The sequence below is a fragment of the Siniperca chuatsi genome, linkage group LG16 (genome assembly GCF_020085105.1).
Source record: "Siniperca chuatsi isolate FFG_IHB_CAS linkage group LG16, ASM2008510v1, whole genome shotgun sequence".
Lineage (NCBI taxonomy): Eukaryota > Metazoa > Chordata > Actinopteri > Centrarchiformes > Sinipercidae > Siniperca > Siniperca chuatsi.
Window position 1 is genome coordinate 2,538,977 of NC_058057.1, and position 22,050 is coordinate 2,561,026.

General features: G+C 40.2%; 1 protein-coding gene across 1 annotated transcript in view; it reads right to left on the reverse strand.

Annotated features, from left to right (window-relative positions):
- Positions 1-632: 632 nt before the first annotated feature.
- Positions 633-22,050, reverse strand: part of lama4 (laminin, alpha 4) — a 40,365-nt gene continuing 18,947 nt past the window's right edge. The window contains exons 14-40 of the mRNA XM_044169608.1: positions 21,613-21,729; positions 20,868-21,016; positions 18,195-18,336; positions 18,013-18,106; positions 17,794-17,910; positions 17,084-17,269; positions 16,722-16,861; positions 16,233-16,397; positions 15,354-15,499; positions 13,745-13,907; positions 13,519-13,652; positions 12,779-12,950; positions 12,239-12,370; positions 11,998-12,140; positions 10,826-10,955; positions 10,397-10,534; positions 8,779-8,912; positions 5,957-6,115; positions 5,490-5,643; positions 5,177-5,370; positions 4,859-5,048; positions 4,608-4,763; positions 3,793-3,952; positions 3,145-3,272; positions 2,935-3,028; positions 1,330-1,449; positions 633-1,243 (exon numbers count right to left, since the gene is read on the reverse strand). Coding sequence (XP_044025543.1) covers positions 1,098-1,243; positions 1,330-1,449; positions 2,935-3,028; positions 3,145-3,272; positions 3,793-3,952; positions 4,608-4,763; positions 4,859-5,048; positions 5,177-5,370; positions 5,490-5,643; positions 5,957-6,115; positions 8,779-8,912; positions 10,397-10,534; positions 10,826-10,955; positions 11,998-12,140; positions 12,239-12,370; positions 12,779-12,950; positions 13,519-13,652; positions 13,745-13,907; positions 15,354-15,499; positions 16,233-16,397; positions 16,722-16,861; positions 17,084-17,269; positions 17,794-17,910; positions 18,013-18,106; positions 18,195-18,336; positions 20,868-21,016; positions 21,613-21,729 — 3,903 coding nt within the window. The 3' untranslated portion in view covers positions 633-1,097. The remainder of the gene's footprint in view (positions 1,244-1,329; positions 1,450-2,934; positions 3,029-3,144; positions 3,273-3,792; positions 3,953-4,607; positions 4,764-4,858; positions 5,049-5,176; positions 5,371-5,489; positions 5,644-5,956; positions 6,116-8,778; positions 8,913-10,396; positions 10,535-10,825; positions 10,956-11,997; positions 12,141-12,238; positions 12,371-12,778; positions 12,951-13,518; positions 13,653-13,744; positions 13,908-15,353; positions 15,500-16,232; positions 16,398-16,721; positions 16,862-17,083; positions 17,270-17,793; positions 17,911-18,012; positions 18,107-18,194; positions 18,337-20,867; positions 21,017-21,612; positions 21,730-22,050) is intronic.

The window sequence follows — 22,050 nt, forward strand, 5'->3', positions numbered from 1 at the left end:
TAGCTACAATGCAATGAGATAACTTCTGTTATGAATTGACGCAATATAAATAAAATTGGATTGAATTGAATTGAATTTTTTTCACTTTCTGATCAAATTAAGCGCGGTTGCTTTTGGAGCAGTGAGAGCAGAGAGCACAGCTTACTGACAGTTTTACTGACCACTGAGAGAGCACCGACTTGGAATAAAGTTGGTTCAATGCTAAAATTAAAAAAAAAAAAAAGCTTGTATGTAGTAAGCTACTTTTGCCCGGTTGCTGTAGCTTAGCTTGCTACATTTCTCTGGGGGAGCTTCAGTGTAGTGAGTGATTGGTAGCTTAGCTCACTAGTAGCTTGCCCAACACTGCATATTATTTCCACATTTCTCAACTTCTCTGAGTTGTTTTCTTCATCCAACATTTGGTTGGAAAAATCCACCTAATGCGCAGTAAAGGGCAGTGTTACCATATTTATCTCAAGTAGCAGTCTATGACAATAGACAAAAATGAAGAACAAATAATATAATACGTATAGATTTTACAACAGGAATAAAATGCACCAGTTGAATAAGTCATTTTCCAAGTAGGGTGTTATAAGTTCGCAGAGTCCATCCTGTCCATCCAGGTAGCAGCAAGAAAACAATACAAGCTTACATGGATGTGAAATATCTTTTATTCATCAGAAATAAAACAGTACAAAAAGGAAACTTTTGAACATGAGCTTGTACAAAAAATGTGCCATTGAAATTATAAAAATTTGAAGAAAAGACCTTCTACTGTAGAAATAATTTAAGTCTACATAATGGATACACTGTATGTTCCTCAGGATGGTTCTGAACCTGACATCGGTTCACATTCTCCTCTAAGTGATGGGCTTCTTTTCTGGTTATTTTTAAATTTGGGCAATTTGGTCGTATTCTTGGCATGAGACATTTTCTTGTAAATCAATAAAGAAGAAATGACAAATTACAGTAAAAGACAGAAACAAGGACAAACATCTGACAAAGAGTGGAAAGAACAGTGACAGCTCTTCTCTTAACGGTTATGTTTTACAGAAAGAGAGTTTTTACTGTGTTTGGTCAGTGCTGTATTGGGGATAGTGATGGCGTGGACAGAAGTGTTATGCCGCTGGACAGCTTCCAACGCTGACCGCTCCATTGACCAGAACAGCTTTGCTGAAGCTCACTCTGCTGTTATTGATGGTCAGGTTCCTCATACAGCCCACGTAAGCCTTCCTGCTGGCGATGCTGTCTGGGAGGAAAAGGTCTGAGAGTAGGAAGAGTGCATCACATGATTAGAAAGGTGTAATGTTAGTATAACAGGAGAAAATCAGAAATGTGGTTCTGGCTCACCTGGAGCTCCACCGATGAACACTGGTTTCCTGGCATCCGTGTAGCTGGGGTTCAGGGGTCCCACCACATGGTTTACCTCAGAGTCCACATCCAGCTGGACAACATTGGCATCCCGGATCACTAAGATCAAGCAGGACAGAATGCATCGGTTTAGTCAAAAAAAACCTCTACAGAATCCCTAATCAAGCTGTAAAGAATGGCTGTTTTTTATAAAGAAACCAAAGCCAGTGTGGGGAAAAGTTTTCAGATACTTTACTTATGAAAAGTTAATAAAAATATTCAATTACAAGTAAAAGTCTTGCATTTAAAAGTTGAACATACAGAAAGTAAAAGTACTCACTATGCAGAATGCCCCTTTCAGTAATGTAATATATATTACAATATGGGATGTTTAAATACTGGTGAATTAACTTGTAAGCATCATTTTAAAGGGGCACTCCACCTATTTTACACACAGATTATTTCCTCAATGAAAGGTCATGGTCAGAAGAAGAATACATACTTTATTAATCCCTCTAGGGGTAATTACATTTTTCTTCACTTGGCTTGGAGACAGAAAATTATAACAGAAAACCTTGTGTTTCAAACTGTAGCCATGGATTCCGAAAGACATGGGCATTAAGCCTTAAAGCCATTACTGAGTTGCATTATGGGAAGTGTAGGATCTCTCTGGAGCTTGACCCATATTAGGGACTAAACATCACCATATTTTAGCCTTTGCTGCTTCAGGTTTGTTTTTTTGTTTGTTTGTTTTTTTAATCAGTCTCTTTAATTTAAATACCATATACTGTACGATAGTATCCAATATATACCCAACAGTATATTGTATATACTATAAGATATACTGTTGGGTAGTTTAATCTGGAACAAGGCATCATATTCTATGTTGATCATACAGTATGTTTTGTTTGAAAAAACGCAATCATTTTACTGTACTCAACGACAGTATTTGAGAAAGTGTCTTAGTCCACCACTGCCTTGTTCTGTGTTTCACACTTTAGTGACAGTGGCCAAAACCTGATCTGAATCCTTATATGTGGCTTAGATCTGTTTTAATGACAGTGTGAACACAATCAAACTGAATTTAATATTTTCATGTGAAGTTTGGCTTATAGCATGGCAAAAACAGATACATCAAAACAGACTGCAAAGCTTTTGACCAGGGTCTTTAAAAGGTTAAAATGTGACAGCACTCTTGATGTCTTTACGCTGGCTTCCCTAGCAACTACTGCAGCTCACGAGCCACCGGCTTAGTGTTTATTTTATTTACTACTCTTATATTGTATCTGTATTTGATGTGCTTACTGTGAAGCACTGCTTTACAAAGCTGTCTGCCCTACAAAAGGTGCTACGTATATAAATACATTTTTACTTTACATCTGCATTAACATCACATATGTGACATATTTGGTATAATTATTGTGCATTTGCAGGTCCATTCAGCAGTGTGACCTGTTCAGATTGGCATCAGATATTCACCACATTTAACAATGTAGTGTGAAGTGTCGAACAAAGACATCAGATCAGATTGTTGACTTTTTTCAACTTTTCAGTTTTTCATCATTTCTTTTATTGGTGTTTGAGTGTTAATTAGGAAATTCTCACCAGTGATCCTGTGCCAGTTGCCAGCGCACAGACCTGGTCTCGGTGACACCTTTGTGAAGAACTCATGAGACCCGTCATTCACAAGAACCACCACCTAAAAACACAAACCAATATTGTATCCAAACTTTTGAACATATAATGCATTTTTGATTAATATAACCTGCAGGGTTCCTAAATGTGTATTTCTGGATAACTGTACCAATGACTTACTGCCCCTTGGTGAATGTACATAGTGAAGTAGCCCTCTGCTGTGCGCACATGCAGTAGCACCCCAGATGCCACACGGGGGCGCACTTCCATCACTAGCTCAAACCTTAGCCCGAGGTCAAACGTTTCATCTGAGGGAGAGAAGCAGACAGAGCAAGATGAAGTGAGTTATGGGTACCTTATCCACTCTGGACCTCACCTCTTTGCCACATTAATCAGCCATGTTTCTCTGTGGTGCGTGCGTGTGTGAAATTACTCGACTCATTCAACAGCTGCTGCTCAGTCCCTAAGTTCTGTGGGGCCTTCACCTTCCCCCATCCTCAGCTCCCCCCCCAGCAGAGAGACAATTTCACCACAGCTGCACTGAGGGTATCATGTTCCCTCACTCAACCAAACCCTCTCCATGCACACGGTATGGTGAAAGACCAGAGGGGCTTCTGAGTTTTCCAAAAGGAAATCTAATGAGCCGTGTAATATAACAGATGTTCAGCTCTCAAAGAGTTGCAGGTCCTATCAAATAGTCTTACATTTGGGAAGAAAAATTGCACAAAATCAGCACTTCGCTAATTTTGGATTAATACAAAATGTAGAAGATGGAGGAAAAACAATCCTGTGCCTTTTGTTTTCCATTAAAAACTACTAGAAATGTACCCAGCATGACGTATCCTCCATCCTCTGAGAAGTATGTTCCCGCCTCGGAGAGTCCCTCGAAGCATGGAGTGACCCCAAAAGTCTCTGCCATGGAGGACAGCCATTGCCCATCAAGCTGAAGGTTCTTCAAACAGCCGGTAAAGCTGTACGCAGAGTTTCTCTAAAAGTAAAAGCATTGAAACGCATATCAGAAGCTTAAATAAACATTACAGGGCTAGTTTTAAAAATCACAGGAAGGTAGATATTTAAGTGATGTAAAATTGTGAATAAAAATAACCCATTAACCCAAATAAAAAGTTGAATACATAAGCAATAAAACACATCCTTGCTCAGTTCAACACACTCAGAGATTTTGCCCCCTTGGTTGACCTATTCTGGTATGACCAGTAGCTTATGGTGGCTAATGTTAGCTAAAGTTAACTAACTTCAGATAGATATGGCTGTATGATGCACTCTCATCGCTCTCATAAATCTTGTTTTTAGGCGCAGTAGGCAGCTGGTTTTGGGGGAAAAAGCTTTGATTTACCAGCTGTATCTGTCCAGCATCAAACAACACATGGATAAAGTTAGCGACTAGCTGGTGAACATAGTGGAGCATTCAACTATCAATCAATTAATACTGCTTTAAAAAAAATCAGAGGATGCCATCCTGTTGAGCTCTAAGGGGAGAGGGTCACAATGGTGGTTTCCTGCTGTCTGTTGGAACAGCAGTCTAAGCTGAGCAGAGCTGGATGTCTGCTGGTATGACAGTATATGTTTCGGAAGACACCAGAGAGTTAATGTTAAATCTCTTCCACATAAACTTCAACCCAAACCTGAATATTCTTTTGGGCTCTCCCTGGAGGAACTCCTCCGACATAGATGGGACTGCTGACATGCCAGGAGAAGTTGCTTCCCTGAGCTCTGTCTTCCAGCATTGTGAGCCCATCAATTATTAACCGTCCCATACTCCCATCACGGATAAAAATAACCTTCAGCAGGAGAAGAGAGGAGGTCGTCATTGTAGAAATTGTTGACACATAAGTAAACATGCATCCACCTATGCATACAGATTGACAGAACTTACATTATGCCATGCACCGTCGTTGTATTTCTCCTCGCTCTTAATTTTGACTCTTTGATCTGCTACGTTAAAGGTGTATACGAGCTTCCCGTGGGCCAGGAAGAGAGCCATGAAGTTGTCCTCTTGGCCATCAGATACATAAAAGATGAGGCCAAAGGATGAGTGGGTCTTCACAGACAAAGAGAAGTGGGACCTGGGAGGTGGTAGATGCATTTAGTCATGCTTGCAGGCACAAAGAAACCCTTGAAAGAGTACATGTGCAGAGCTTTTGAACAGACTTGACCTTGAGGATACTTGTAAAGAGTTCTTCACTTGCCATACCTCTCAGAAAGGGAGTCTGGGAGGTCTGTGTAGTGCTGCCTGCTGTTGGCGATGCCGCCATAGTGGAAGGCTTGACGGGTTGCTCTGGGACTTGAGGAGAGGTAGCAGGGCTCGATGTTCAGCTCCGATGGCTCCTGGTCATCACTCTTCAGTTCGATCAGGCCCAGAGGGAGGCTGGACTTCTCCCTGCTAACCTATGAGAGCGTTTATTGAATGTCACGATGGCACAGATCATTGCAACCAATTGAAAAAGGATAGATCCCCCAAAAGCCAGTGTTCAACAGGTCTACTGAAGGCACTCCTTTTGTTTTACCTTCTGTGATTGGCTCGGTTTGGCTCTAGAAGTGTGTTCCCTGTGCCTTGACAGCAAAGCAGCAGGGGGGCGCTGGACTGGACAGTCCTGCAGGGAGGTCTGGACCTTCTCTGTGTACCGCTGGAAGTCCTCAGGCTCAATGTCCCGGTCCTGTCTACAGATATATAGGTAGAAGGTGAGACAGAGAAAGAGATGCAGAGATGCTCTCAACACACTAGCATGCCTCCATAGCAACAAACTCCATGTCTTTAACTATTCAGCTCACAGCTTTATTTTCTTCACATAGGGGGAGACGGGGTAAAGCCTCCACACTAAGCAGCAGCTAGAGCCAAATCCTCAATGAGAAAGCTCTGTGTTGCAGTCTGGAGAGATATGAAGGGGACAATTTGGCCTAGTATAACCTGTAGGATAATTTAGTTGCAACCCCTCGTACCCTAGGCTGTAGTGACTGTTCAGCAGTGATTTACCTGTTGATGTAGGCATAGCTGATGCAGCCTGTGAAGTTCTTGAAGCTGCTACTTGGAGACCCTCCATAGTAGAAGGTCTTTACAGCAGAACCTGATGAAGATCTTGTGGTTGGACGTTTCTTCTCCTGCTTGTCTTTGTCATCCACCAACAGTGAATACCTAAGATGAACATTTCGGTCATTAAATTCTGACGCTTAGTGTTTTCTTTAGTCACCAGTGCACCTTGATTTCTACCTACTTACTGTACACAAACCCCCACATATCCTACTATCTGATCAACGTTGCTAAAGGAAGCGCATGATATTGCTCTCATATCATGATATTGCTCTCATATCATGATATTGCTCTCATATCATGATATTGCTCTCATATCATGATATTGCTCTCATATCATGATATTGTTCTATACTGATCTCCTCAACAAAGAATCAGCTGTCAAGTCTACTCCGCCTCCAGAAGACTTGCCACTGTCAGTATCCTCAGCGGATGTGAGAAGAACCCTGCTGAGAGTGAATGTGAGTAAAGCTGCTGGGCCTGATAACATCCCTGACTGTGTACTAAGAACAAGTGCCAATCAGCTAGTTGATGTCATTACTGACATTTTTAACATATCACTGTCACAAGAGATTGTTCCCACCTGCTTCAAGACAACCACCATTGTTCCTGTACCAAAAAGGTCTGCAGTATCTAGTCTAAACGAGTACCGCCCTGTGGCACTGACCTCCATTCTTCTATAGGGCTTTGAAAAACTGGTTCTCCAGCACACGAAAAACAACATCCCATCGGCCGGATTACAAACAACATTGAGATTTCATATCGGGAGGAAATTAATAGTCTTGCAGAGTGCTGCACGGAGAACAATCTACTGCTTAATGTCAGTAAAACCAAGGAGCTGATTGTTGATTTTAGGAACAAGGAGGCAAAGACACACACTCATGTCTTCATCAGTGGAGCTGAGGTGGAGAAGGTGAACAGTTTTAGGTTCCTGGGAATCAGCATCACAGAGAAGCTGTCATGGTCATCACACATCTCCACGCCAAGTTCTTGTTAACTTTTACAGAGGGGCAATGGAAAGCATCCTGACTGGAAACGGCCAAACTGCCCAGAACATCATTGGTACCCATCTACTGAGCCCAAAGGATACTAAAAGACAATACCCACCCCAGCCTGTTCACCCTGCTGCCGTCTGGCAAGCGATACAGAAGGATCTGCATTACTATAACACTACCTTGCAGTGTTATAGTAATGCAGTGTTATATATATATATATATATATATATATATATATATATATATATATATATATATATATATATATATATATATATATATATGTATATATATATATATATATATATATATATATATATATATATATATATATATATATATATATATATATATATATATATATATATATATACCTTGTGTGTTATAGTAATGTATATATATATATATATATATATATATATATATATATATATAACTGTGTATATATATATATATAACTGTATATATATATATATATATATATATATATATATATATATATATTTGTTTAGGTTTTTGTGTGAAGGGGGCTACAACGTCATTGTGCAGCCCTGTGTTCTAGAATGACAAATAAATGTACCTTGAACCTATCTGTTTAACAACCTACCTTTTTGGCTGTCTGCAACATGTTTAAAAAATGTATCAACAGTTTTTCACGAGACGTACCTGACAGATAGATGCTCGCTCAGTGAAGAAGTTGATATATTAGGCACTGATGCAGATTTGGGAGATCTGCATTTGCTAATTATTGGATTCTAGAGATACAGGCCTTTACTTTCATGGCGGTAAACTGGCTGTATAGTCCAATAAAGCCACAGCGGTAATAGGATTTCCTGTTTGTGCTGGTTCTTTGTGTGGCGATCCTGACATGGGCGTGTTATTAATATTTTGCCTGCAGCTTTGACTAGTGCAGAAGCACTTGTGCCCGACAAATCTCTGCTCATAAATATATCATAAACTCACTGTTGAGTAGCTACAACAGAGTGTATGTTGCTATATAATATGATAAATTAAAACTAATACAAAGTGACAAAATAAAATACTGATAACAGAGACATATTATGTTACTTTTGGAATATGTAAATTATACTGACTCTCTCCCTCTAATGTTCATTTCATTTTTCATGCATTCTGCCTGAATTCAGTAATATAACACATCTCCTACTTCTTTAATTTTTCTGCACAGAGAATTAGAATTGGTAAAATAAGCAATTTAATCAAATGAAATACTAAGACAGTGCAGGAGACACTTTCCTTTTAAGCTGATGGGGAGTGTTTCTCCTCAGATTCCTGTCAGGAGCTGTAGGTAAATATTTGTTTGTCTGGCAGCTGATGGATCATAGTGGTGAACTGACATTTTACAGAAACAGTTCTAAACTTTTTTTTGCTGTTCTCACTTGTTATTTTTTCAAAATAAAACAACACTTTGTGCCGCAAATTGAGTGTTTATTTGACAATATAACGTAATAAAAAGAGTTTAGTAAATGCCCCTAAAAATCAGTTCAATAAAAGGCAAGGAGCCCTTCTTGCCCTACAGCCGGTGGGGTGGGGTGGGGGGCGCGCGCTACATCTCAAAAATCACAATTCGCCTACTACACATAGGACTCACATGGGTTAAGCAATCAAATTATCTTGAACTTTAATTGAGACGGAGAACACTTCTATCTAAAAGGATTTTTGCACTCCAAATCTCTAAATCTATTTAACATTATACAGTTGAGAGGTAACAGGATGTAGAGATTTCTAAACTCAAAACTCAAGTTGAATACTTACTTCTGATTGTTCACTGAGGCCACTAAGAAGTGTGTCCTTCCGTCATTGTATTGTTTCTTGTGTGATTTAACTCGTGTGCCTCTGGAGTTCAGCACCACTGCTCCGTTCTCCAGGGAGATGCTGAACTCATCAGACTGAAGAGGGAGAAAATACATTTATAGTTATTATCAGCACAATATCATCATCGTAATAATAATAATAATAAACTTTATTTATACAGCACTTTTCAAAATCAAAATTATAAAGTGCTTTACATGGTTGAATCAGGGTTAAAACATTTCAGGACTGAGGCAAATACAATCAGGCATATAAAAAATGCAGCTATACAATGAAATAAAATAAAATAAAACATAATAAAATAAAAATCAAGCCCCAACAATAAATATAAATTACTATTAATAAAACAGATACGATATGTGGGCAATAAAACAGATTACTAGAATTAATAAAAGGCACATTTGAAAAGATACGTTTTGAGAAGTTATTTAAAAGATGTCACCGATTCAGCAAGCCTCAGATCCTGTTCCAGAGCCAAGGGGCCCGGTCACCTTTAGTTTCAGTTCAGTTCAGCAGTGTAGCTAGGAGCTGAACCATGAAGTGCTTTAAAGATGATCAGTAAAATCAATTCTAAAACTAACTGTTAACCAATGATGAGAAGCTAAAACAGGTCTGATATGATCACGTCTTCTAGTGCTTGTTAGCACATAGCCGAGCGGGTGCTTTTCGTACCAGCTGAAGACTCAAACCTGACTACAATGAATTATAATAATCTGCCCAAGAAGAAATAAAAGCATCAATGACCTTCTCGAGATAATTTCAAGAGAGAAAAGATCTGATCTTTGAGATGCTCCTTAATTGATAAAAACATGACCAAACAACATTTGTAATTTGCTTTTCAAATGAAAGCTCACTGTTCAATATCACACCCAGATTTCTGGCTACAGGTTTGACATTTGAAGACAGGGATCCAAGATGTTTCTGTACAATCGCAATTGACTTTGAGGGACCGAAGAGAATTATTTCAGATTTATTTTCATTTAGCTGGAGAAGGTTTTGGGACATCCAGCACTTAATTTCTGACAGATAGGATAGATAGTGATTAAAACTGCCTATATCACTGTTTTTTTAATGGGACATAAATTTGTGTGTCATCTGCATAACAATGGTACTGGATTTTGTGTTTAGTTATGTTCTGTTCCAGTGGAAGCATGTATATACAGAACAACAAGGGGCCAAGGATGTACCCTTGGGGATGATATATATTGATATAGGGTGATATATGTCAATACTGTGTTTACAGCTTGTTCCACTGCCACTTCCTCTTAAGTGGATGAAAAATCAATAAAGCAGCTTTAACAGCAGTGAGCATCTGTGTCATCCAGAGAAGTTGAACTCACAAGAAGTCTTAAGGAGAGGATTTTTTTAATTACGAAAACATCTAAGGTAAATTATTGGTTTGTCTTGATGTACAAAATTATACATTGGTCATTGTTTTGACCCCCAAATTCTTAAAGTAATTGAAACTGCACAAAATTTTTTTTTTCTCAACCAACCATTTCGAAAGTTAGCATTATACCACTGTCTGAAACCATGCGTATAAAGACAGATGAGTGTATACCCCTTCAGTGTGGTAGAACAGGAGTCCACTGGGCTGCAGCGTTCTAAAGTTGAGTCCTCCCTCAAAGTTGTCGAAGGGTGAAATCTTTGCTGTGGATCCCAGGTAGCTCTCTCCAGTAAAATAGGCTTTACGGGACATCTGTCACAATAAAAACACATCTCCCTTTATCACCTATTACCTTTCACTCTCTGCACAGCTTACAGTTCAGCGATCCCCCAATGGGAATATCGATCGACTCATGTGAAAGCTGTTGATCTAGAACAGCCAATTATTTTCTCTCAATTGAGAGTGAAAGTTTGTGTATTTGTGCAGATGTGTGTGAAACTGTGTGTGCGATCTACTCTTCATCCATATTTGGTATTGATTCCAGAGGGACATTTGCAGTCCATTATCAGTGACAGTGTTTGAAGTGGTGGAGGGAGCACTTACAAAGGATTCCTCAGGACAGCCGCTGCTGATGCCAATTGTGCCAGGCTCCTCTAGCAGGTTGAAGTCTTTTTTCTGGAATTGGAAACCTTTCACACAGCCTTTCAGGCCTACGACAGCAGACAGCTCAGGCCTGTGGTGATACACATACTGTCACCACCTTATAGTGAAATTCTAAGCTGCACTACACAAGGTATCTTCAGAACATCATTATTATGCTGCCAAATTGCAAAGTGGGGCTTACCCATATTTAGAATCCAAGGAGTCACCTATTTAGCCCAAATTTATACTGTCAGGTATACTTACTACAAGGAAATCTCTTGACAAACACAACTTCTGGTTAGCTAGCTAGTTGCTAACTTTGTCGGTCTGGTGTTCGGTGCTGGACACGCAGTTTATGATGATTTATCAGAGCTTTTTTTGCTGAAATCAGTTGTCTGCTGTTTGCTGCTGGAAACAGTTGACTAGAGAAGAATTTGGGGGCTGTAAAACCAAAACAATGAGCTAAAAGAGGCTAAAAAGTTCCGTAGAGCTGCAAAGTCTGGTGATAAATCTCTGTAGGTAAGTGACCTCTTTCACACATGCTCATTTGATTCATTGTTAATATAAAAGATATTGGTTAGTGGAGCTCTAAGCTGCACTAATCGCTGTTTGCAGTGAAGAAGCTCTGCTAAACCCACGGTCCAGCACCAAACAACAGACACAGTTAGCATCTAGCCGGTGAACATAGTGGAGCATTTAGCAGCTATAGAGCCAGATATTCATAATTTGTCAGGTAAATAAATGCTAATGTTGCTCCGTAACTGCTGGATGTGTAAATGACAACTTTTTGCTAACACATTTGCTATAACAATTTTAGGTGATATAGGGTGATATATGTCACTACTGTGTTTACAGCTTGTTCCGCTGCCACTTCCGCTGAAGTGGGAGAAAAATCAATAAAGCAGCTTTAACAGCAGTGAGCACCTGTGTCATCCAGAGAAGTTGGACTCAAACTTTCAAAAATGAAATACGTTGTTCTCAGCAGCCACTTGGGGTTTCCAAAGGGTGATGTCCAGTTCAGCTTTGAACGTTTTGGTCCACACATGAGAAACATACTGTAAATGCAGTTCTTGGAAAACAGACCTCTGTTGTGTTGAGTGTAATATGTTTGGTTGCTAGTGTATTTAACTCACCTGGATTTCAGAATGCTCGAGGGAGCCCCACCAATGTAGATGTCTGAGAAAGGCAGTGTGGTTTTAGGATTCTCCATAGATTTAACATGGCTCTTGTCCACCAGTAGGATAACCTTCTTTGACTGGTGGTAGATCACAGACACCTGTGCAAACGACCCAACACCGACAGTTACAGCAACACATAACTTCGTCAGTTCAAGTTGAAATTGTCTAACCAGCTAAATGAGAAGAAGGAATCCACCTCATGGTATCGTGCATCATTTATTTGCAGCTTTGGTAAGTTATTCTCCAAAAGTTGTGGCCCAGTGCTGAAGCCGAAGTCATACATTAGGCGCAGAAAGCCATTCTTTAACTCTAAAAGGAAATATTTATCCTGAAAAGAAGAGGTAAACATACATTAGGATTTGGCTGTGCATTTGAGCTACACTGAACAATGAAAACTAAAAATGCTTCTACACTTCATCAATTGATGTGATGTGATTCAATGTCTAGAAAGAAGAAAATGTGATATAACATGATGAGATGTCCTGTATATTTAATGGACAGTATATGTGGATATTTCTATCTAGAACTTTTTTATCCATTGATACCAAGCCTAGGGTCTGAGGGTCTGGGGTCAAATAAGGGGTCACACTGATACTACATTTACCAAATGGTGAGTTTCTCTGGAGATGGAAAAAATACATTTGAGATGTTAGACTTATGCTTATATTTGAGTGTGAAAAAGGTCTTTTGTGTGAGGTTAAAGATAAAAGCACATTTAAAGAGTCTTTAGACTTACGCCATTGACCATGAGGAAAAGGACACCATTGTTTGCGACAGTTCGTACTGCAATATCAAATCTTGTGACGACACCAAATTTGCCCCTCCTCTCAATATTATTGATGAGTGCGTAGCCTGTTCCATCAAACAGGTAGCTAGCAATACGACTCTGGGAAAATGCCAACTTGTACCTGAGAGCAGAAGGAGAAGTGTTATTAGATATTTACAATATTTTGAAACAGTCTATTTGATATATTTCAGATAATAATCAGATAATTCAGATACATCCCTTATACTTCAACACAAGAAAAGGTTTCAAATGAGAGGGCTGGATGACCAAATGGGCAAAATGGGCAACTCCTACGGGGCCCCAAAAGTCCCAGGTTTACTGAATGCCAATTGGTTTTGTTAATTTGATTGATAGCAAACTTGTTAGGGACATTGCTCCACTAAAGTACAGTATCAGCTAAGCAGAGTCCTGCATTATTAGCTAATTTTGTGTGTGTCAAAATGTAGTTTTAAAAGCTTAATTATTTTAGTTTATATTGTGCTCACATTATACATATTCCTAAATAAAATGTGTTGAATCAAACTAACTCTGTAGTCTGCTGTGTGCACTGTACTCAATTGGAATTTGGAGGTGGCAGGGCACATACACAGTGCACAGTGAGTCTTAGCTGGGGGGGTCAGCAGGGACCCAACAGCTACTTTTTGCCCTGGGGCCCTGCAACAGGTTAATCCAGCCATGCAAATGTGTACCTGGGGCACGGTGTTGATGTAACTACATCCATTTTGTGCGTCTCTTTGAAATTGTACAGACTGATCACGTCATTGTTCAGCGAACCCAACTCGATGCAGCCCACAAAAGGAGCAAGACTCAGAGGTGGTGGAAGCTAGTTAACAAAAAAAATGTCATTATTTAGGAAAAAACTGATGATTAAATAAGGATTTATTTGTAATAAGGAATGTTTGTAAAAGCCATTACCCTGACATCTGGTGGGACACCACCAACAAAGAACACCATATCCTTGGGGTCAATGTCAAACATTGAGTCAGTGCCTGGAGCCTCGCCTTTCTGGATGAACTTCTGCTCGTCTGTGGAGCTGTGACTGGGGATGGTTAGGAAGATTTTTCCATGTCTGCCCAGCCTGCAAACAAAGAGCACAAAGGGGCATGAGTAATCAAAGTCATTTTACCACAGTCTGGTTTAGAGAGACATACAGTATGTGAGACAATGGGCCTCATGCAAGAACATTGTTGTATTCTTATCAGACTAGAAGAATTTCACATTGTAGAACTACAAGGTACAAAGTAATGTATTTATCATTTTACAACACAAGGTTGTACAATGAACATATAAAATAAATAAAATTAAATAAATTTGCATCTGATGGAATGTAAACAACAGATAGAGATAATGATAACAATATGGTTTCCATCTTTCCGTAAAAAGTTTGACATTTGTGAGACAGTGTCTGTCCATTTGGCCTGCGTTTGAGCACCAAGCAAGCCGTGGTGCCTGCCTGGTCCGGTTGATCTGGTCTGATCCAAACCCTGGCTTCCTTTTTGCGATGACAACGATGATGTATTATTGTCTAGCTAATACGTGTTTCAGCAATAAAACCGAAAAATGAAAAAAAAAAAAAACAGATGAAAAACAAGAATGTAGCTAGCCGAATTTGAAGGAGCTACAGGCATCTACATGCACAGCGGTTGCCATAGTCAAACTCTTCTGATCCAGTCGATTTGAACAATTTTGACTTAGCCCTTTCCATCAAATTCAGTCCGACATTATTCAATGATGTTCAGCAATAAAGCCTAATAAAAAAATAATGGATTAAAAACAAAAATGTAGCGAAGTTTGAAGGAGCTACCAGCTGCATCCACATGCTGGAACAAAGGGAATAAGGAACAAAAAAAAGAGTAAAATTGTTAATACAGCTGCTCATCAGAGCAGTGCTGACCACAGTGCAAAGTGGTCCACGACTTATGGTATGTGTCCACAGGAGTGTTTTTGGACGCGAGGGATCGCGATTCCCAGCATTGGACATAGGCTAATTTATGGAAATCAGGGGCATCCAGCGCGACTTGCCACCTCTGGAAAACTCCTGCCACCTCCATGGAAAAATCTCCACATTTCGGTGAACTATTTTTGAATACAAAAAAGTTTCTAAACTGTCCATTTGAAACCTGGGAGCAGACAGCCCATCTACAATCAGGTGCAGCGGAAGTGTTTCCTGTTGTGTTTCAGGAAGGAGAGCACCTTCAGTGTTACTCACCCAAACCCATTGTGTGTATCCTAGAGGTCTAACAAACTAGTTATTTGAATTTCCTTCCTCATAAAACATTTGCAAAGCTTGCTTGCTTGCAGTCTTCTTCTTCGCTGCCTTGTTGTTGGCACGTCACCACCACGTATGATCAGTGGAACAGCGTGATACCACCAGTAGAATGTGTGCAGGAGGTGCACACACACGTGTGTGTTTGTCATTGTGCGCTTGCACGATACAATTAAATCACTTGTATGTGCCACTTGAACGACTCATTTTGTACGAGTGATCCAAAGTTTACACCAAAAGTTTATTAATGGATATTACCTCTCTACTTTGATGTAGTTGAAGACTGCGGGCCATTGGCTGACAGGCTTTGAACTCAGTGGGATCTCAACATCGTCCCCCCCGAGGTTGTACACGTACACCAGGTTGTCATTCTTGATAGCCAGTCCAATGTAGTCTTTCCTACCCTATGAGCAAAAACAGACGATTATATTGCATCACGGTGAGTTCATTCCCTGTTCATTTTCCCATTATGGCCTTTGTTTAACAGTTCACCCCTGCAGTATGAGTGTCCGACAGGGAAATGATAATATTTTACCTTGAAATATGGTGGTTTCAAAAACATAAACATCCTTCATTTGTGACTACCAATAGCGCTCATGCTGAGGCTATTATCCCCCACTGACAAGCCGTAGACAAACACCACTGCATAGATTACAGTGGCAGTAAAATCACCAAGGTGAAGTGTTGTTAAAGAGAGGCCTCCTTTGGGCAGCTGCACTGTTTCTGTGCCCCGGTGGGCGGGGGCTAACAGTATTTATGTAAATAACTCCAACTTTGGAGACGCTCGCATGCACTATTGTCACAGGCAACTGTGCACTTTCAAAGCCTGTCATTCCCGCCTCCATGATCACAACAAACTATTCATGTCCACAAGCTGCTCCCTGCCTTTTATCTTTGCTCTGGGTTTGTGAAGTGTCAGCAGCAGATCTGGGCCACAGACTATTTGACAGATAGTTAATGATCAGGGATCATTTTCAGATTTGTGAGCAAAATGTACATGCCTAGTTGTTCCCCACAGTTGCTTGTACTTGATGTAATGGCTCCCATATGTATCCACTTAGCATTCTTTTAATATTATAATAACTGATGAACCCCAAACGGCAAAGCAACCAAATTAGTTTTCCCTGGATTTCTCACATTTCTGTCTCCCAGGTATAAGATCAAACGGTCCTCTATGGGATCCTTGTCAGGATCCACTCTCATGAACAAGCTGATGGATGTCACTGTCTTCAGTTCTTCTGGGTTGCTGTGAGGCTGAACCTCCACTGAGGACTGACCGTTGAACTTCATGGACACTTGGACCTGGGGCAGAAAACAAACCAGAATGACTTAGAGCTCATGTGAGATCAACGTGAGGAATTGTTTTTGTGTTTTTGTGCAGTAAAAAAAGTTTTGGGAATGCAAGGACGAGGGCTGCATATAAATTTGCCTAATTTCACTGGCTTTCAGCAAGTTGCTTCATGTATTAATCAAAATGTCTATGTATAAGCTATCATGAGAATGTGGCAACGAGGTCTGCACGCACTTCCTTGATGGTTAGTAAATGGGAAACAGGTCCAAAAGGAAGCTTGGGTTGACTGTCCTAAATTGACCACATTGTAAGCATGTTTAAAGTGATGAACTAACTTTCTTGGCCACACTCCTGGCCTGGGCTATGAGCTCTCTGATCCTCATGATGTTGGTTGTCACGTTGTTGACAGGCTTCTTCTCCTCAACCAGCTTCAGCTTGTCCAGCAGCTCAGGGACGAGCACGTTCAGGTTCTCCACTATAAAGTACGTTGAATGAGAGGAAAACAAGAATTTAAACAGGATAACATATACAAGGAAACTAGGGAAAGTGAACCAACCCACGAAATTACTAACAGGGTTAATACATTTTTGAGTTACTGTTATGTGGTATTATAGTGGTAAAATGGTGATTTCCCACTTAGATCTTTAAAATAGCCAAGATGTGTACGTTGTCGTGAACATTGCAGCAGTTATTATACCTGCTTCCCCGGCAGACATGACGGCCTGTTCATAAGCAGCTGTAGAGTATTCGTTGTTCCGCATGTTGTCGGCCCACTCCTCCACCTTGCTGCTGATGGGGGTGATAGTTTGAAGGACCTCTGATGAGCGGTTGAGAGTCCCCTCAGCCACCTGCAAGGTGAACTCCAGTCGCTGTGGTGTTCTGTCTGGAAATGGATGCAAAGGGTGAGGAAGAGCAAATTCTGAAAGTGGCCTGCTGTCATTAAAACCCAAAGCTTAAACTGGTCAGTTCGTAAGTTACCGAAAATGTTCCAGTGAAAACTGTTCACAGTGAGTTTGTGAATTATCCAGAGTAACAGGGACATTAGCATATCTTAAAATCTGGGCAAATATAACCAAATTAGCTCGATACAACTAGGCAAACGAGAAAATACTTTTTTTCTTGTAAGCTGGTTGTTCTTGCAATCTGGGTGAACCCGTTAATTCAAACATCAAAAGAACAGTCTGACATTTCCGGAACTACGTTTGTTGACAGGGGAAATTGCTAGCAAGCTCCATGTAGCTAGCAGTTTCCTTCTGCCTCCAGTGTTTGTGCTAAGGTAGGCTAAACACACCACTGACCGCTCTCCGTACTGAACACACAGATATGAAATTTGATTTTCTCATCTGTCTGTGGGTTTGACAGCAAAACGTCAGACTGTTACTGTAAAATAACCAAGTATTGTCTTACCTCTATGAATTCCACTGACATCCTCCGCTAATTGTGCAAGTTTATTGGCGTTTTTATCCATGGTCTCTTTGGTCTCCTCGATGTATTTCAGCTTGTCAACCACCTCAGCTTCTACCTCTGTTACAGAGAGATACGGTAAATGTCAAAGGGACATCGGACAGTGGACGCATTAACAACGAAAACATTTCACTGATTTCTCATTCTGTGAAAGCCCCATACCAGTTTGTTCTGTATGTAATGAAACAGACTCCTTGAAAACGTTGTCGCTCTGCGTTACCAGGTACCCAAGCTGTGCACTGATCCCAGTGATAGCCTGAAACAAATGAACATGTAACAAAGCTACAGAACGGTGACGGGAGTTACTGTGGATGTATGCTGTGTATTTCTGTGATACAACGTACATCTTCAGCTCTTTGGGATAAGTTGAGGGTGGTGAGCGAGGTGATATTGGCATCGTCGATGTATTTCACTATGTTGTTGTAGACGTTGGCAGCACTTATGGCTCTCTGCACAAAGCCATTGGCATCGCTGTCTCTCAGATCCCTGGGGGAGACAGAATGATACATGTTGCAGTCTAATTTGAGTGTTTCTATATTGCACATAATAGCTTAAAAAACTCCCAGTTCTCATGGGAATCTTATCAAATTAAAGCTGCACAAATCAATATTTTTATATTAAAGCCACTGGAAATGTGGCTTGAAATAGTAAAAATGCATATATGATATCAAAGTTGAGCGTCTCATTAAGCATCCACAAAAATCTGAGTGAAAATAAACGTTCATAACTATTAGAAAACAGCTCAATATGCTGTTTAGACCATTTCTCAAGACGTGTGTAGGCGTGGCAGATCACATTTTGATTGACATCTCCCTCGGTATGACTGACACCTCCCTGGCTCTGCCTATGTCATCAATCTTTCATGGCAACAGTCACTCACAGCGTCCGGCCTTACATGTGTGAGCCGTCTGATTCGGAATCAGAGGACGAGGCAGAAGCCCTGCCATCTGAAAATGTTTCACTTCAGTTGGTCATTGAATGGTGAGTTACAAAATGCTTTGCTATCCATATTACTCCTGAGTAGAAGAGTTAGCTAACTTAGCTAAAATGCCCCTATTTGTTGTGAATGAATGAATGCAATGCAAAATTATGGAAATGTAGCATTAGCCAGTGCCATACAAGGGCCGACAATCTATATTCTGTGGCCAGCACGAAACCCCCGGTCCTGCTCTATGAGCGGAGTCCACCACAGTTGGAAAATAAAGAATGAGACGTCGCACAAACAAGCATGATGGTGGAGAGAGAGAGAGCTAGCTAGATAGATCAAATAAAGGCAATATATGGTTAGCTAGCTAATTGCAAAAGGCTAAGTAGAGACGAGCTGGCTCAGACTCAAAGACTGAGCGGGAGCCGAGAGGTTTTGTTGCAACTGTTTATGTGGGAAAACTGATGTGGATGTTTTATGATTGGTTCGCGGAATTAGTTGCGGAATTTTCGTAATAAACATCAGAGCATAACCACGCCCAATTCAAACCCAAAATGAGGAAAGTTTACAAAAACTTAAATGACAATTTCAAATTTAGATTGAAACTAAGTTCTAATACTTTTTAGATGCTTACTATTATGTACATCATACCATACAACATAGCTAGAAGGCTATTGTGGATTTGGCTTTCCAGTGGCTTTAACAAAAGATCAAATGACAAGGTGTGAATGTAAAAGGGGTTGCTAGTTGTGACAAATCCACAGAGAATTATCATGCGACTCTTCAGTTCCCCTCAGATTTACGTAGCAATTTAGCATCTTTGAGCTCATGGCTTTGGTTTTTGGGCCACAACTTTACTGTTTGGTTTGGTCCCAGCAGCAGGCAGCTGTTTCCTGTGAGAAAGCTCTGATGAACCCACTGTACACTAACTGTCCAGCACCAAATGCTAGACAGACAAAGTTAGCAACTAGCTTGTGAAGAAAGAGTGATTATTCGAATTACATTTGTCAGGCGGCCAGTAACAGCACTCCTAATGAATGCTAATGTTGCTCCATGTCTGGTAGATGTGTTAATAGGTTATTGTTTGCTAATGCATTAGCCATAACAACCTAAAAAGGTTATGATATGTTAATGTATTTTTTTAGTCAGGAAAACTTCATTGACATGTAGTCTTTAGATTCACCAATGAGATGAATAAAAATATAAATAGTAATGGTTGCAAAATAGCACTAGAAAATAGCAACTGATGAAGAGCATATAAACAATATTGCTTTCTGCTGTAGACCTTTTTTGCAAAAGACATTTTGACATGTCACAGTAGGAAAAGCATAGGTGTAATTAATAAAATGAATAATGGCTGAATTCCATTTAGCTGCTTCAGTTTCAGGGTCATGGTATTGTGCATGTTGGCTTACTGTCACGGCTTATTGGGACACTTGAATAGAACAGAGCCATCGTTAATGTTATTAGTGACACCTGTGCTTTTCCAAAATGTCTGCGGTGGAAAAAATAACTATTATAAGTCACTCAAAAGCAGCAACTAAATGCCTCAACGATTATTAAAGAATGAGGCTGGTGATGGTCTATATTTTTCTTATTGTCCACAAATCCCATGAAAACACCAAAACAATGAATTGATCCTACTAACAAGTATTGTATGTGTATCAAAGCCTGATATATCTTCTTGCACTGGGTGACATTTTTCCTTCATTACCATGAACACACACACTGTAGTTTATTTTGACTCAATCCCATATATATATATATATATATATATATATATATATATATATATGTAAAAATTCTCACTAATGCACGAAATGTGTATTAATACGCAGCTAAAAATAGTCCCCCACAAATGCATTATATATGGCACTCATGTTTAGGTAAAGCTTTCTAAAGATTTTAGTGCCCAGCTGTTTTAGGATTTTACTGAAACTAGACAGTGGATTTCATTTTCAAAGGTTTATATCTTTAGTAGGAACCAATGGGCATGCGGCTCAGTGCCACAGACGGGGTCATGTTTGGTTTTGCTCTTTTCATGGGTCTGCCTATTTGTAACTAATAGGTTTAAATCAGAAGGGTGTCTCACTCCTCCAGTTTGTTGGCCTCTCTCTCCAGCTCCTCAGCGTGCTCGTCAGCCCTCTGCACCAGATCTCTGTCTGCCAGCGAGAGGCGTTCAGTCCTCTCCATCAGCTTTTGGCTGGCGCCATCGATCGCTGCATGGTACTCGGTCACGTTCTGTGTGCGTACAGACACACACACACACACATGCAAACACACAGACACAAACAGATATACATAAACATTTTACTATTTGCAAGGACATTCCGCTGCTTTGCATTTATGTCCCATTCTCAAGATCCTTGTACCTTGTGATAAAAGTCCAAACACACACACACACACACAGACACAGACACACACTAACATAAGCTAACATTGTTACCTCAGAATGATTGTTATTCCCAACAGAGTAACTCAATAGAGAGCCACTGGACTAAAAAGGGAGAGCTGTTTGAGAACATGGCTTATTCAATCTCTAGCAATCCACAAATTGCTTCCAAATCAAATTGGCCAGCTTTAGAATCTGACACAGGCTGCGTCTCAGGAATCCATTTCATGAATAAATTCAATGCAGGCCCTGAGATGTTGGAGCCCCATATAGTCTATTAGATTATGATACATACCCCCTCATTCAGTGAGCCATAAAGAAAACCTGAGCATCACTGGACTGCAGGGACCCAGAGATATTTCCATTCTCACCCTTGACCCCAGCTTCTGAAACCACCATGGGTCCTCCTGACAATCATGGGTCCTCACAGTCACATAAGCCTCACCTGCACTATATCATCCACCTCAGCCACAGTGCTCTCTGTTTCAGAGATTAAGCCTCTGGCTATATCCAGTGTATCATTGACGGCAGCGTGGTCCTCTGCCAGCCTCTGCTGCTTCACCTGGGGGCACAAGGACATAAACATGATCAAATTTAGCTACAATTCAAGCTTCAGAACTTATTCCAATACTACTGTATAATATGTTGTCTTTATTAGATAGGATACTGTAAATATGAAATGAGAAGTAGGATCACCAGCTGGACTGGAACAGGGGACATTGCAATTACATGTTTAGCGTCTTAAACCAAGACACCCTGAAACACTATCTTTAAAGGAACAGTTTGTCATTAAGCAAATACGCTTTTCGCTTTCTTACCCAGAGTCAGATGAGAAGATTGATACCACGCTCATATTTCTGTGTTAAGTTTGGAGCAAGAGTCG